A 14,673-nucleotide genomic window follows, 5' to 3' on the forward strand; every position below is an offset into this window, starting at 1 on the left:
CTCTTTTGATTTCATGTTGTTTCTTTATTATTTATATGATTTGAAAGTTCTCAACATACTCAGTTTGTTGATATCTAGAGATTCTAGTGCTGCAATATCTAGATTTTTAGTCGTTGTATCTTATGGACGATTGCCATGAAACTGTAAGTACATTGATACATAACAATTTCGTCTTATGGAGAAAGAAAACTTCTTTTGCGTCAACTACTAGTGCAATTTAAGAACGCATGTTGCTGTGGAGAATAAGACAAGCATGCAAGGAGAATCAACGATCGAAAACATTTTCGAGTTACAACCTACAATTTGAGCTATTAACCTTATCCATGGACAAAACACAAAAGAAAACTGTCCATGTTTGACAGTTTCCATGAGGAACAAAACTGTTTTTAAGAACTAAGCAATGAGCTCTATTTGCTTCTCTGTAAACCTATTAATTTTCCCCCAATTTTTTGAAAACAAAGGCCAATCAATTTCAGAAATTATCACAATTCCTTTATGTTGTGTTTGAATTGAATGATTTTATTTCAACTCTACGCCCCGAATTCATTGTATTTATTCAGTTCAATATTAGAATGATTGGTTTGAAATATCTTATGTAAGTTAAGTACATTTTTTTGCTAAAATTCACAAATCAACTCATCAACATAGTTATTTTAGATACGTTCTCCCACAAATCCAAATTCATCGATACAAACATAACTTTACGTTGCATTTGGATTAATTAATATGCAATTATGAATTTCAAATCCATAATAACAAATTCATTGAATTGTTTGGCAAAATCCGCTTCACAATGAATTTCAAATCCAAACTTTGAGGTGAATTTCAAATTCACTTCTATACGAGTTATTTCAAATCACCTCTCCATGTACTTTCCCAAATCCAAATCTTCCAATCAAAACACGACCTTACATAGTTTAATATAATAATTCATTTACAAATTTTTTTTATCCAATTAATAATTTCTTTTATGGTCGTTTATTTAATTAAGTGTTCTAAAAAGCGTCATCTATGACCGCATTTGCGTTAGACGATCATCCACCATCCCAATTTTTCCAAAGACGAGACTCCTCTGGGTTGTTCCGCATTAATAGACTGCCACCGCCTAGTCGATTTGAAATCCTCCTATGACCGCCTAAGCGGATAACACACACACATACATATATATTACATTATTTGTACATCACTAATTCTCTATTTTGTAATAGAACTTCACGAAGAAGAAATTGTATAGGATGAAATAAAGGAATATGTCATGTATTTTGAGTTTGAATTTGATGCAAAAAAAAGTGTTGCATAAATACAGAGATAACAAGAATAATTAGACATTTATGCTTGAAGCAAAAAATCGCCTAAGTGTTAGGTTGTTAGTGACCTCTCGCTTATATCATAACGCTTTTTAGAACACTGATTTAATTATAAAAATATTTTGTTCACTTGGAGTTGAGTTAACATGAATTTGCTAATATTCTACATTAATTATGGGTAAAAAAATACTAGGATAAAATATTTCCTATAGGCTATTCACAAAGTTTATGTTCTAAACATTAATATTTTTCTACTTTCTCTAATTTTATTAAATAATTAGCGAAAAATCGACAAAAACTTAACCTCGTCATTATATAGCATTTGTCTCCTCGGCCTATCCCGAGCTCCTAATCTTTAAACTAAAAATACATTTAAACTAAAAACTCGAGGGTGAGAAAAAATACCGAAATACCAAAAAATCGAACTGAAAAAATACCGAAAATTACCGAAAAAATGTACGATATCATTCCGTACTAAATTTTCGGGATATCGTACCGAAAATAATTTTTTTATTATTTTTTTTAAAATTTAAGTTCGATATACCGAAAAAATATCGGTATACCGAAAATGTTTGCGGTATACCGACATTTTTCTGGTATACTGACAAAATTTTCGGTGTCGATACAGTATCCGGTATGACTTTTTTCATATCGAAAGAATTTCCGGTATCGGTATCGATATGGAAAAATTCTATATCGATATTTACCGTACGGTATACAGTACCGTAATTCGGTACGATGTACATTGTACCGTACCCACCCCTAGATTTGTGGAGACAATAGTTGCATCGGAACAAATTTGTTATGCCCGAACTAACATAATAATTAGTATGGGGTAACACTACACATAATTAATATTATTTTAATTTTTAATGAATAAAAATATATAAATTCTATAATATGGGAAATTTAGTTTTATTTAAATGGGATTAATTTCGAATTTGGTTAATTACGGATTAAGACGAAGTTTGAGGATAGAATTTTACAACCATTAACGGTAACATCGTAACTACCCTGCAGGAAGAACAACAATAACCGCCCCGCTCCTCCATTCTTACACCATTTTTCCACCTCCACAACGCCACTCCACAGAGCATCATGGATAACCGTATCTCCGATTTCCATCCACCGACGACGATGTTTTCTTTGTCTCCTCTACGAAAAGTACCCACTGGTCTCGCCAAACAAAACCCTAGAAATAAACGGTCCAAGATTATGGCCGGCGGAGCAGCTTCCAGAGTCTCCAAGTCCATAAGAAAGCCCGACCCCGCAGCCCCGAAGATCACGAGGCCATGCACTGAGTGCGGTAAGAGGTTTTGGTCGTGGAAGGCCCTTTTCGGGCACATGCGCTGCCATCCGGAAAGAGAGTGGAGGGGGATCAACCCACCGCCATACTTCCGCCGCCATCATGACAGTGAAGATTCCTCCGCAGTGACTGAGGAGGATCATGAGGTGGCCTCGTGTCTTCTGCTTCTGGCTAACGGAGATGATGATCACGAGTCTCGTTCTACTGCTTGCACTGTTAACCAAGGGACGTCGCCGCAGCAGCATTTCGATTTTTATTATTATTACAATTTGGACAATAATACTAATAACAACAACAACAACAATAATGATCGAGGGTTCGAGTGTTCTAGTTGCAAGAAGGTGTTTGTCTCTCACCAGGCTTTGGGGGGGCATAGAGCAAGCCACAAGAACGTGAAGGGATGCTACGCGATCGCGATGAATAATGTCGATGATCAGGAACACAGCATAGAAGGTGACAGCACTCATGATACTAATCAGATGATTGCAGGGCACAAATGCGGCATCTGTATGCGGGTCTTCTCGAGTGGCCAAGCCTTGGGTGGACACAAGAGATGTCATTGGGAGAAGGCCGCCGCTGAGGAGGAGTCCGGAGGTTTTGATTTGAATTTTCCAGCTGTGGATGGTGAAGATCAAGAATATGCTTCATCCTACTCTTCTATAGATTCGGCCGGCTTTCGTCATCCGTATTTGGATTTAAGTTTACGACTTTAATTCCAGATCAGGGTGATGATGATACACAGCTAGATGGATAGATGGCAATATATATAGTGTGATTTTTTTTATGCATTTTAGTGTAAGGGTATCAATGGTGATTGTGATCAAGTTCGACACAATACCAGATTTTAGCTTGATGACTGTACAATAGATAGCTTGGATTCAGTATTATTAGTGATATATACCGTATGTACTCGTACAAATATTGTTTAGTTGTTTTTCCAACTGTTCGTGCTACCTAAAATACATTGTCACACAATTACTCTCTTGCTCTTTCTTTGTCTGTTCATTTGATTGATTCATTGTTCATATGTTATATGTCGAAGTCTTCATTCGAGCTGGTTGTATATACATGTGCATATCTTTATCATGTTTCATTACTTGTGGGCACATTGTTTCTGAGGTTTGAGGGTGTTTTTGGAGAGTTTCATGATCAATGGTCTCACCGGAACATTCTTGTAGTTCAATCAGTTCATAATTTGATTGATAAATGAAGTTCAGATTAAATGGAATTGGCGAAGGAGCCGTCGCTTTTGGTCTTGCTGGCTGCTGCTGGCACATGATGGATCTTCGATTACATAGTTGTGCTTGCATCTTCGGTTTTGGATGAGGTGATATTTTGAGATTGTATCGGCAAGTCGAATGGTGACGAGTCAAGGCTTCGATCCAATACTTGGGAAATGGCTAAAGGCATCATCAGCTTTGAGCTTGAAGGTTTGCAATTGCCTTGTGTTCTTCGGTTAATGCGGATTTCGCCTAGGTAGTAGCTTAGCTTCTGAAACAAGGCTTCGTGTGGTTCTTTTGAACAGAGAGAGATACGCTGTGGTGCTGGCACATTGGAAAGTGATTGAAAACTGCTTGCTTTTACAAGACTGGCTCTGTTCTGGATTTAGTTTTAAGCATAGTACATTAAGCAAAGGGATGTGTTCTTTCTTGTATTTGAATTCTGTTTCTGGTCTGCTGTGTTTCGATGTCATTCTTACTAACCTCGGTTTTTGTACTGAACGAGTTTGGCATCTTCATGCAATGATTCTAGCGCAAGAGCCAACTAAAATGTACATACCATTTAGGATATGCACCTACAGTTAAAAATGATGGATTAATGCATTTTGGATGGAATGTTAAGCCCGGCTAACATCCGAAACAACCAGCTACAAAAATACATGTTCAAACTAAAACTACATAGTTACCCACTCAGCTATGACTAGTAATGGTAAATTTTTTTGGGGAAATTTGATTTTTGATAGCACAAGCCAATTTTCACAAACTGTATGGAACACAAACGCAAAGGATTACGATGAACTGAACTACTATCCCAAAAACTAGGAGAAAAAATGGGTTCGGGTCCTCCGCATTTTGATATTCGGACAACTGATTACGAGCTCTCGTCTCAGTTTCTCTCTGTCATTCCTTGATATCAGCTTTCTGATGAATCAAATGCTGCAGTTGTGGATATCAAAGTTGTTAGAATTAGAAAGCCAAAATCTGCATGGATGATGCTTCTAGACTGCAAAATGAGGTCAACATAGCCAAATATTAAAAAACAGTCGATGCATTGACAAGAAAACAATTTACATATTAGATGAACATATAAAACAAAGGGTGAAAAGTTACTACAAGATAACATCTTTGGAAAAAGATTATTCGGTTTCAGCAAGAAAAGAAGGAAAATTTTGTTCAAAGGATTTGCTAGTAAGAATACTGGATAGAGATCGCAGATTGAGTTCTCTAAGCATAAAACAATTTCCGGTTAGACTCTTCGCAGCATCAGGCAGAAGATGGTTTTGTCATTAAGAATGATGCCCCGTTCCTTTCCAAATAATTCTATATGGACCGAGGTAGATATTGAGCAAGAAAACTTTTCTATGACCAAGTTATTTTCATGTAAATACTATATAACATCTGCCAACTTTGCAGCACTAGAAATTTAGTTCTGTTTCATGATGCTGCAAAGCAAATTAGAGAACCTGCAAGTGAATTTCATCCTTATTAGTTGCACTCACTGGCTTCATTAGTTTGCAGTCACTAACTTATAGACATCTTATGGATTTTATCTAACTATCTCCCTTAGCATCACTTCTGCACTGAATCTTCTCTAGCTCATTACAATTAATAAGTTGCTTTTTCTTTTTCTTTTTCTTTCCTGGCTTAATTCCACGTATACCTCTTTTTCAAGATGATAATTGTATGGGAAGATGAGAAAGTGAACTCCAGATGAAAAGAATTTTTTCCTGGCTTCATTCCGTGTATATTTCTTTTCAAGATGGTACTTGTATAGAAAGATGATGTAAAAGGACTCCTGACGAGACAATTGATGTTTGGTTACATGAACTCTTTGATCCAGTTTTAGTTCTCGAGGGACCACATTGCAAATGGTCCAAATTTTTAACTAACCGGTGCTAAAGGTCCAAATACAAATTGGTTCGAGTTCTTAACATAGAGAATGGCTTACAACCCGAATTCAATTATGCCATTAGATAGATGCAAACTAGATCAAATGTTTTGGTTCCTTATTGATCTGGGAAACTGGGACCAAATAAAACATAAGCATGTCTAGCCTTTTTTAGCTCTTCCAATTAGTTTATGCATAAGATGTATCTCACAATATACTCATCAATAAATAGGTTCTAACATTCAACCAGCGGATTGAGAATATGTGCATTTATTTCAATACTAAAGTTTTTCAAACAACAAAGAACATCAAAATCAAACATTGCGTTCACAATTACTCTGTTTTATATAAACTAAAAAGTTTGCACCAAAATCATTGCAAGAAGATATCAAACTTACAGAGTACAAAATGGAGGTGATTAAGACACTAAAACAGAACTCAAATATAATAAACAAAAAACAATAGTGCTTAATGTACGAGCTTAGAACTAAAGCAGAAATAGAGGCTTTTAAAAGTAAAGCAATTTTCGAAAACATACCGTTCAAATCATAATCTTTCAGTTAAAATTGCCAAAGTACCACAAAGCCTTGCTTCAGAAGCTAATGAATTAACAACTCCCTCAAAAGATCTCAACTCCTCACGAAACTCGGATTGCAAAGCCAGTGAAGAAAAATGCTCATCCACAACCAAGCTAAGACCTTTTATGATATTTTCCAACGTCGGGATCCAATCACAAACCTTTAAGCCCAATGCTGACGATGCCTTCGGACAAGGGACCACTTGAGGAAATCTGTCATATTTCCTAAGCCATTTCCCCAAGTATCGAATCAAAGCCTTCAACTCCTCACCATTCAACTTGCCAATACAAGCTGAAAAGATTACCTCATCCAAATTCCGAGACGAAAATAAACTATGCAAGCACAATTCTGCAACCGAAAATCCATCATGTGCCAGCATGACCAGAAGCGAAGCATCCTTCGCCAAGCTCTTCTGTTTGCCACTAACTCCATTACCACTTGCTTTCTCAATTGCTAGCAGTGCCTGACTCTCCCAATCCTTCCTCACTGAGACCAAACTCTCGTACCCGTCATCAGGCAGCAGCAAAAAATACTTCAAAATACACATCAACTCATAAGCCTGTATACCTGATAAATGCTTCACACACAAATCAATCAAATTCGACTTTCGTTTTTCAATCAAATTATTAACCAAATTTGAAGTACAAGAATGTTCCACAAGGCCATTAGTTACCAAACTCTCCAAAACACCCCAAACCTCGAAAACAACACAAGCCTCCAGAATCAAACTCCTCACATCTCTACCCATTGATCGCCCCAATTTCTCGATCAACCTACAGGCATACCCTTCCTCCAACTGATCCAGTTTAATCGAAATCCCAAATTTCTCCCCAATTTTCATTAAATAAGAAGTGACGAGCTCCAAGAACTCATCTTTACCATGATGGTTCGCATTCTTCAACTTCCTTCTCAGTTGCTTACAGAATTTTTCCCCTGATTCGATAAGTTCCTTATCTGTCTGAGAAATTTCCCAACCCGTCATCTTTTTTATAGGGCGTTTAGATTTCGGGTCCTCAGATTCTGGCTTTAAGCTGAGAATAATAGGGTCCGGATTAAGAATAATTGGATAGCTTAACTCTTGCTCCGACATTGTAGTGCTAGCCGACGAAGCTTTTGTAATTAACTCCAACAAAGACATATTCGAAAGAAAATGGATAGAACTAAAGAAGATTTCGTATGATTCAGAGATGAACTGCGGCGGCGTTGGCGGCGGCGTTCTAGGTTTGAAGTGAATCTGTTGCTCTAACGTTGAGCTAAGAAATACAACCTAGAATGAGACGATAAATTTATTTAAATTAGTGATGCAATATATTTTTAATTAAAAAATTGTTATAAACTTGTCTACACAATATTTGAGATTTGCAGACGACTCAAGTGTAAAAATGCACCGATTTGTATAAAAACAATGAAATATCTAACTTCTAAATTATCAAATGAAAGTGACTTCTAAATTCGACCGTCGGTTCTAATCTCCTAAACAAATATGACGCCAAAACAAAAAAAAAAAACTACTAGGAATTTGAAGAATAAACACCTAACATTTTTTATATTTTCAATAAACGATAAGGATTTACAAGACATAAAAATCTAACATATAAAGTTGCTGAAATCTGAAATAATAAGACCTATAATGCTAGAAAATATACTAAAATGCTTAGAAACTAACGTTTGAATCTTGAAAATCAGTATATAGTATTTGCATATTTTTGTGAGTAGAATTGTCCTTTTTTTGTGCTTGCTGATGTCCTTTTTCTTCTCAGCACATGTGCGGTTCTTCTTCACTCCCCCAATAATCCATGTTCATCGCTTTTCATGCCACGATCTCAACCTCTCCTCCCATGATATTTTTTTTTTTAGCACTTTGTGATCAGTTTTTTTAAAAATTAATCTGATGCACTTGATAGACTTCTAATTAACTTCTAATTGAATTTGACTTCTAATTAAATAATCAAATTGAACTTCTAATTAAATTATTTTGATCCAAACAAAACTAATATCTAATAATTATAAATTATTGAAGAAAATATATCAATTTCTTTTTAAAAAATAAACTAATTTAGCTTAGATTTTAAAAATTATATGTTATACGTTTAGGTGCACTTATGGCTTCAATATAGTTGAATTTTATAATTTTAAATGATTTTTTTAGGATTTAATAGTTCATGAAATTACTTTTAGAAATAAATAATCAAATCATAATATATTCATTAAAGTTTGTGTTTAATTTCTCGAAACTTCAAATTTTGTGCACATGTTCTGTCCCACTAATTCTGTATCAGTGACAAGTAAACTAAAACATACACAATCCCAAAAAAAATTCACCCAAAAACATAGAAATTCAAATCTACTCCATCTTCCTTCAAGTTGCCTTCGGAGTTTCCCATTTTTCTGGCAAAGGGCCGAAGTCGTATATGACTTCCCGGTGGCACGACCAAACGAGCTTTATAGCTTCTGGAGTCCCTATCCCTGCACCCCTAGGATCACCGGCCGGACCAAACCTGCAAAATATCCTCGTTTTTATGATCCTCACGATGTGAAAACATGAGTTGACACAACTGAAAATTTCGCACTCGGTTTTTTACTAACCAGTGATTTTGAGGAGCCCCAGTTGTTCTTGCCCTCAAACCAGCATAAGTAGTTCCATTAACCGAATGACCTATGACTTCCTGTACAGTTACAAGTCAAATATACTTGATATTGCATGTGATTCAAAGGTTAAGTTATCAGACTGATTATGCTAGGTTGACAGTTGGATTATGATAACAATGAGAACAGTGGATAAAAAGTGGGTGTGACAGCGTCGAACGAGAAGGATTTGAATACGTAAATCGCTTAATCATAGTTTAACATCAACCATCAGAGATAACTGTAGATAGGGACAGACCCAAGAGAACTTTGCAGTTCTAGGAACCGCTCTCCTTTTACAGGATCAACTCTAGTAGCACAAAAAAGTTGTAACCATACTAGTTTGGCAATAAGGTTTGATAAACTAGTCCAAAAATTATATCATAACAAAAACAACTTTTCTAAAGAAAAATATAAATTGTCATCAGAACCCAGGGGCTTGGCGTTACTTGTAAGAACAGAGGATCATTTGAAACTACCGCAGCTGTTAAATGCGCGTGCATTCTTTCAAGAATGTCCAATACCAGAGGAAGTTGGTCTTGTTTGTATTCCGTGAGAATCTACAAAATAATAACGCATCAACCAGATTTGTTGGCCAACTCGTGAGACATTGTCTTGGCGGAATTTCCGCATGATAAAACTAAAGTAAAAATGCTCAAGAATTTGGATGTAACACTGTAAATGCTTACCTGGAACGGACCAAATATTTCTTTTGTTACCAACTCATAATTGTCGTCCTTCAATATTTCTGTGAGTGGAATAAATACGGCGGTGGGTTTGATGGCACCATATACTGCTGGAATAGAATGGTTTTGTAAAGCTTCACCACCGAATAAAAGCTTCGATCCCTTTATCTTAAGCAATTTGTTTGTATGATCGAGCATTGCTTCTGTTGTGAACTGAGATGAAAAAGAAGATACCGTGTTGTCTTATGCAAAGTTTTTGAACTCAATAAAAAACAAAAAGGAAAAACATAGAAACTTACAGTAAGGACAGGACCAATTGTTAAATCTTCGAGTTTCCTTCTAGCAGCAAGATCAGTCAATTTATCAACCAATGTACTTTTAGACCAGTTCTGCATGATTCAACAAAGAAGTATATCCAATTTAATTAAGGCATCGAGTTCAACAAAATAAACTATTTTTTTTTTGATAAGAAACAAACAACAAAATAAACTATTAGATAACAAGAGAGGCATTAAATTATCTAATCATCGATAAGAAGCGAAAAACATCAGATTGATTGAGGTTACCTCATGCATGAACAACATGGACTGTGCAGAGCATTTTTGACCGCTACAGGCATATGCATCTTGATCACAAACCCACGCAACGTAATCTTCCTGTGGATAAAAGAGATCCAACACATAAAATGTGAAAACAAAAATCTTAAAATTGGCTGCTCTGTGAAGAAACATATGGAACTTTTTCAAAAGAAAAAAGAAGGTAAAAGTCATGAACCTCCTGAACATCAGGGCAAGAACCTTCCAGTCGAAGCCAGCATCTTCCAACCTGATACGACCCTTGAGGTCAATAGCCAATTTCTCGGCCACCCTTGAACTGCCGGTGAAGAGAGTCATCCGTGGCTTCGCCTGATGATATATTATTCAATTAGTGCTTTAGTTGGGAGAAAAAAAGGGAATGTATGTCATCGGAAATGTAAGGCTAAAATGAACACCTAAGATTTCAAATTATGGCATGTAATTATCGTTTACAATTCGTGATGATAAGCACAATCTGGACATTTCAATTTTTTCTATTGTATTTTGATTTGTGAAATATTTATATTCCAGACTCTGTTGATTTTTTCCCCTTGATTCGGTTGATTTTAGTTCAGAGAAGAGATAGTTGAATAGCACATATTTTATGGCTCATGCAAATTATGTTCTAATTAATTTAAAAATGATACATGAAGGCACAATTTAGCATGAAGGAGAAGATTGTACATCCTTGATTCATCATCGTTTAGATCGAGTTTTACAATTATAGAAGTATTTTAAAATAATTATATAATCCATAACTTTCAATTTATTATCCTCATGTCATAAATCATTTATCATCTCATCCGACAAACCAACCAATGTCAAACAGTTAGCTGCTCATATAAAAATGTAAATATTGAACCACACTGATTTGGCCATATGATGAGCTAACCTCCATGAGGAGTTTGTTCATTGTATTCCCATCAGAATTTATAAAATCAACATCCTCCATAGGCAATCCACAATCATGGAGTAGTCGAATCATTTGTTCCATAACTATGCAGACCTTTGAGACAAGTATATAAAAAATAATACCATATTAACAGCAGAACAAGTATGCATCATCAAATAGAAAATAAGAATACCAAATATGTTAAAATTTGTAAAAGCAGAATCAGGCTTACCTTGCTATCGACTTTAAGCAGAGGCTTGTTCCCCATGTAAAGTGCACCCATCAGCTGAAGCACAGGAATTTCTAAAGGAAAATTGAAGGGAGTAATAATTGCAACCTGATGCATAAGAACTTTCAAATGACCACTTATCAAGAAATGGGCTTTCAGAAAAATAGAAAGTGAGCTGATCCATTGAAGGTCTACGAAAACTCGATTCTAAGAGTGCCACATGTTTTTTTTATTTGATCAGTACACACTGTGTGGTGACATTTTCTCATCCATTCAGTTGAATCTCGAGAATATTTCCATGAAAACTGACTTACAGGACCATAAGGCCACCGAAAACCATGGCTGTGCTGACCAAGATGGTTTCCAGGTACCGAAAATGATCTAGCTAGGAAACGAACCTGCAAGATGAATCGAACACAAGGTTACTTACATGTTTTAGTAAGAATTATCTTAGTGCTGATTTATAATTTTCACTGCAAATAATTCTTAAGCTTCTCCAATCTAAAATACTCTTTTTTAATCTCAAAGTATTAATGAATTCAGAAAATCTAGAAAGCAAAAGAAAAAAATGTCATAAAATGCCACTGGGAATCTAAATCAAAGTAAATAGATAAAAACATTCATACAACGATCGATTAAATGCTCCACAACATCTACACGAACAATCAAAAGTAAATAAGTAAAACTAAATTAAACAGAAGTGGTCGTACATTTTCCTCAAGATTAAATTACACTATAAAGTTATAATGTACCATATTACCTGATCACCACAGAAATTTTCGAAAAACTTCTGAGTAACTACAACTTCACCAAGGGCTTGCTGGTAACTTTTCGGAGCCACTCTTTGTATCAACTTAGCAAAGAAGTCCGAAACCTAGGAGCAAAACAAGACTAACGATCTAGTAAAGGTAAAATCTCAAAAGTTTAACCTATAATTGGGAACAACACATGATTTTTCTAAGATAGAAGTAGTTTACCTCTGGAAGAGAGAGCTTGTTGGCTGCTTTTGCTGTTACTTCTCCAAGCATGAGATACCTGGGGCGTGGGGAAATTGGAATTATTTCAATTGAAATCAAATATAAATATAGCACTTTATAACATCCTACAAGATCATGCCACTAAACAAGAGAGGCAGTAGTCTAGAAGTTCAAGCAATTTTGATTAAGACAAATGAAGAAAAAAAAGTACAGAAGAGGGGAAAATCATCTTACGCAACCTTTCTGGTGCTTTAAAAGGATTGTGTAAACCATGCTTGGGGCACCGGGACAAGCTCTCCACAAAAGGCTGCATAAATTCTGATGTGTTAAAACAAGAAAAAGGAATGCAATGACATTTGGCACCAAGGGACTTACAAGTATACCCTTTTCATCTACTTCGGCAACTTTAATAAAAGATTCGCCGTTCAACGGATCCACAATAGTTTTCCAATTAGAAGTTCTAGTCCAACTCCCCTGCGCTAAAAATCCAAGAACCAGTAAGGTCATGTTGTTTTGTAATTGACAGCAAGCTGGAATTTACTTGGTTCATTTATCGAGAACAATACCTACTTTAATCAAATAGTGGTTGAAAATGCAATTCACTAAAGGATGATATAAATGTATGTAATTGCTTTTTGGTGCACAAATTTGTTTGTGTCATCAAAAGAAATTCGCACTCACAACTAAATGAGCCCTGCTTTGGAACTCGTGTTACATACCTAAATTCATCACTTCTGCCGGCCGAGCACCTGATATCTCCTCAACCTTCACGGTGGCAAAACTTAAAGTATGAACGAATCTGCATTGTACATAAGATAGCATGAAGTTTCTTGCAAACAAAACTTAAAGTATGAACGAATCTGCATTGTACATAAGATAGCATGAAGTTTCTTCACAAACTAAGAATTTAACCAGACAAAAACTTACAGAGTTAAAAATAAAGTATATTGCGTATGTAAGATTTAAAATAATCAAAGAACCTGTTACAGGTTATACAAAATCACAATAACTCATAAGAACACGAAGATTAGTCCAACACGACCAAGAAACTTAGCGTAACCACGTAAATCAGCATTGCCCTCCATACATTTCCATACTTCACCATCCCACATCATCTATAGATTCAATCCTCTTTTTCTATTTTGTTGTCATCCAACAAAAGAATAATTGTCGCTACCACACAACAATAGCATTTGCCAGTGCCACCAGAATACTTCAAATTTTCCGTGGGTGCCTTCGTTTAAGCTGATAAACCCGAAGTTAGAAAAATAATAGCAAACGAATATTGTCGAAACTTACCAAGTATCAACTTAACAATGGATCAATACATTGCTCTCTCATTCATAACATCTAAACCTGCAATCCCATTTCTTAAAATACAACAAGAACCCATAAAAACTTCATCTTTCCACCAAATTCCACAGACGAAAATCCAACAAAAAAAAAACACTATAAAACACAGTCTCTTGAAGTACCTCGAAGAATTACACGTGCCGAACCAATTCCTGAAAGCATGTTGGGGCGCTTCGCTTTTCAAAATCCTGAAACCCCGTGATCCATACATGTTTTCTAATTCGAGTTGAACGGAACAGGAATTTTGGGCACCACACTTTATGATTTAATTTGATTATTTTACGACAAAATTGGATATGGATGAATGTTTTTTCCAATTCAGCTCTCCCAATAAGTGGCAGTTCGTTAGTTTCATTTCCCATCGCCAAATAAGTTATGGGCCTCGTTCGTTTTGGGCCCCTTAAGGAGAGCCCATTTATATGAGATTTGAGTTCAAAATTAAATTGGGCCGGATTTGAACCATTATCCATAACGATTTACGTGTGTAAGAAGGGTGAATTTAGTAATTTCATATTTTAATTATGGCATATTATTATTATTATTATTATTATTATTATTATTATTATTATTATTATTATTATTATTATTATTATTATTATTATTATTATTATTATTATTATTATATAATAAGCATAAACCCATTAATTTAATTTTATGTCAAAGTGGCAACAATGTTGTTTTCCAAAAATGTCACTGTTAAATCCTAAAAAATATTATCTGCTACCAAATAAAAAAATAAAAAATAATGAATATAAAAATAAGCCAAATTTATTTAACGGTAATTTAGAGAAAAATGCATCTGTCAATCATTTACTTAAAATTCAGTACTCATAAGTTTTTTTTTGTATTTTAATACCTGACACAAGATCAACTTAATTTTTACTACATGTTTCAAGCATTTTTACCTTTATACCCTTTTTAACTAATAAAAAATTATATAAATTCTTATTTTTGTTGGTCCTTCTATTTCCATTTTCCACTCATCATTCCCGAATACATTTGGATGACATGTACATTGAATTAAAATATTTTTGTAT

The 14,673-nt window shown here is 35.1% G+C and overlaps 2 protein-coding genes and 1 pseudogene across 6 annotated transcripts; 1 reads left to right on the plus strand and 2 right to left on the minus strand.

Moving 5' to 3' along the window:
• Positions 1-2,386: 2,386 nt before the first annotated feature.
• On the plus strand, positions 2,387-3,520 carry LOC140820004 (zinc finger protein ZAT2-like). The gene has a single exon (XM_073180298.1). It carries the CDS (start codon positions 2,406-2,408, stop codon positions 3,324-3,326), a length of 921 nt encoding a protein of 306 aa, XP_073036399.1. The 5' UTR covers positions 2,387-2,405; the 3' UTR covers positions 3,327-3,520.
• An 889-nt stretch (positions 3,521-4,409) lies between these two features.
• On the minus strand, positions 4,410-7,559 carry LOC140819729 (uncharacterized). 5 transcript variants are annotated; one of them, XR_012115265.1, is made up of 2 exons: positions 5,032-6,249; positions 4,410-4,836 (listed from the first exon to the last, which is right to left on the minus strand). XR_012115265.1 is itself a non-coding variant. In XM_073179911.1 (2 exons), the coding sequence occupies exon 1, from the start codon at positions 7,435-7,437 to the stop codon at positions 6,268-6,270; it is 1,170 nt and encodes a 389-aa protein (XP_073036012.1). In that variant the 5' UTR covers positions 7,438-7,559; the 3' UTR covers positions 4,410-4,769; positions 6,260-6,267. The 5 variants fall into 5 exon arrangements, 4 of the variants coding, with proteins under 4 accessions (XP_073036012.1, XP_073036010.1, XP_073036013.1 ...); XM_073179911.1 differs by lacking the exon at positions 5,032-6,249 and adding an exon at positions 6,260-7,559 and having other exon boundaries at positions 4,410-4,769; XM_073179909.1 differs by lacking the exon at positions 5,032-6,249 and adding an exon at positions 6,260-7,559.
• Positions 7,560-8,500: 941 nt separating this feature from the next.
• LOC140819894 (probable aldehyde dehydrogenase) lies at positions 8,501-13,970 on the minus strand (annotated as a pseudogene).
• Between the last annotated feature and the right edge of the window lie 703 nt (positions 13,971-14,673).

Source organism: Primulina eburnea, chromosome 18 (genome assembly GCF_022965805.1).
Source record: "Primulina eburnea isolate SZY01 chromosome 18, ASM2296580v1, whole genome shotgun sequence".
Taxonomy (NCBI): domain Eukaryota; kingdom Viridiplantae; phylum Streptophyta; class Magnoliopsida; order Lamiales; family Gesneriaceae; genus Primulina; species Primulina eburnea.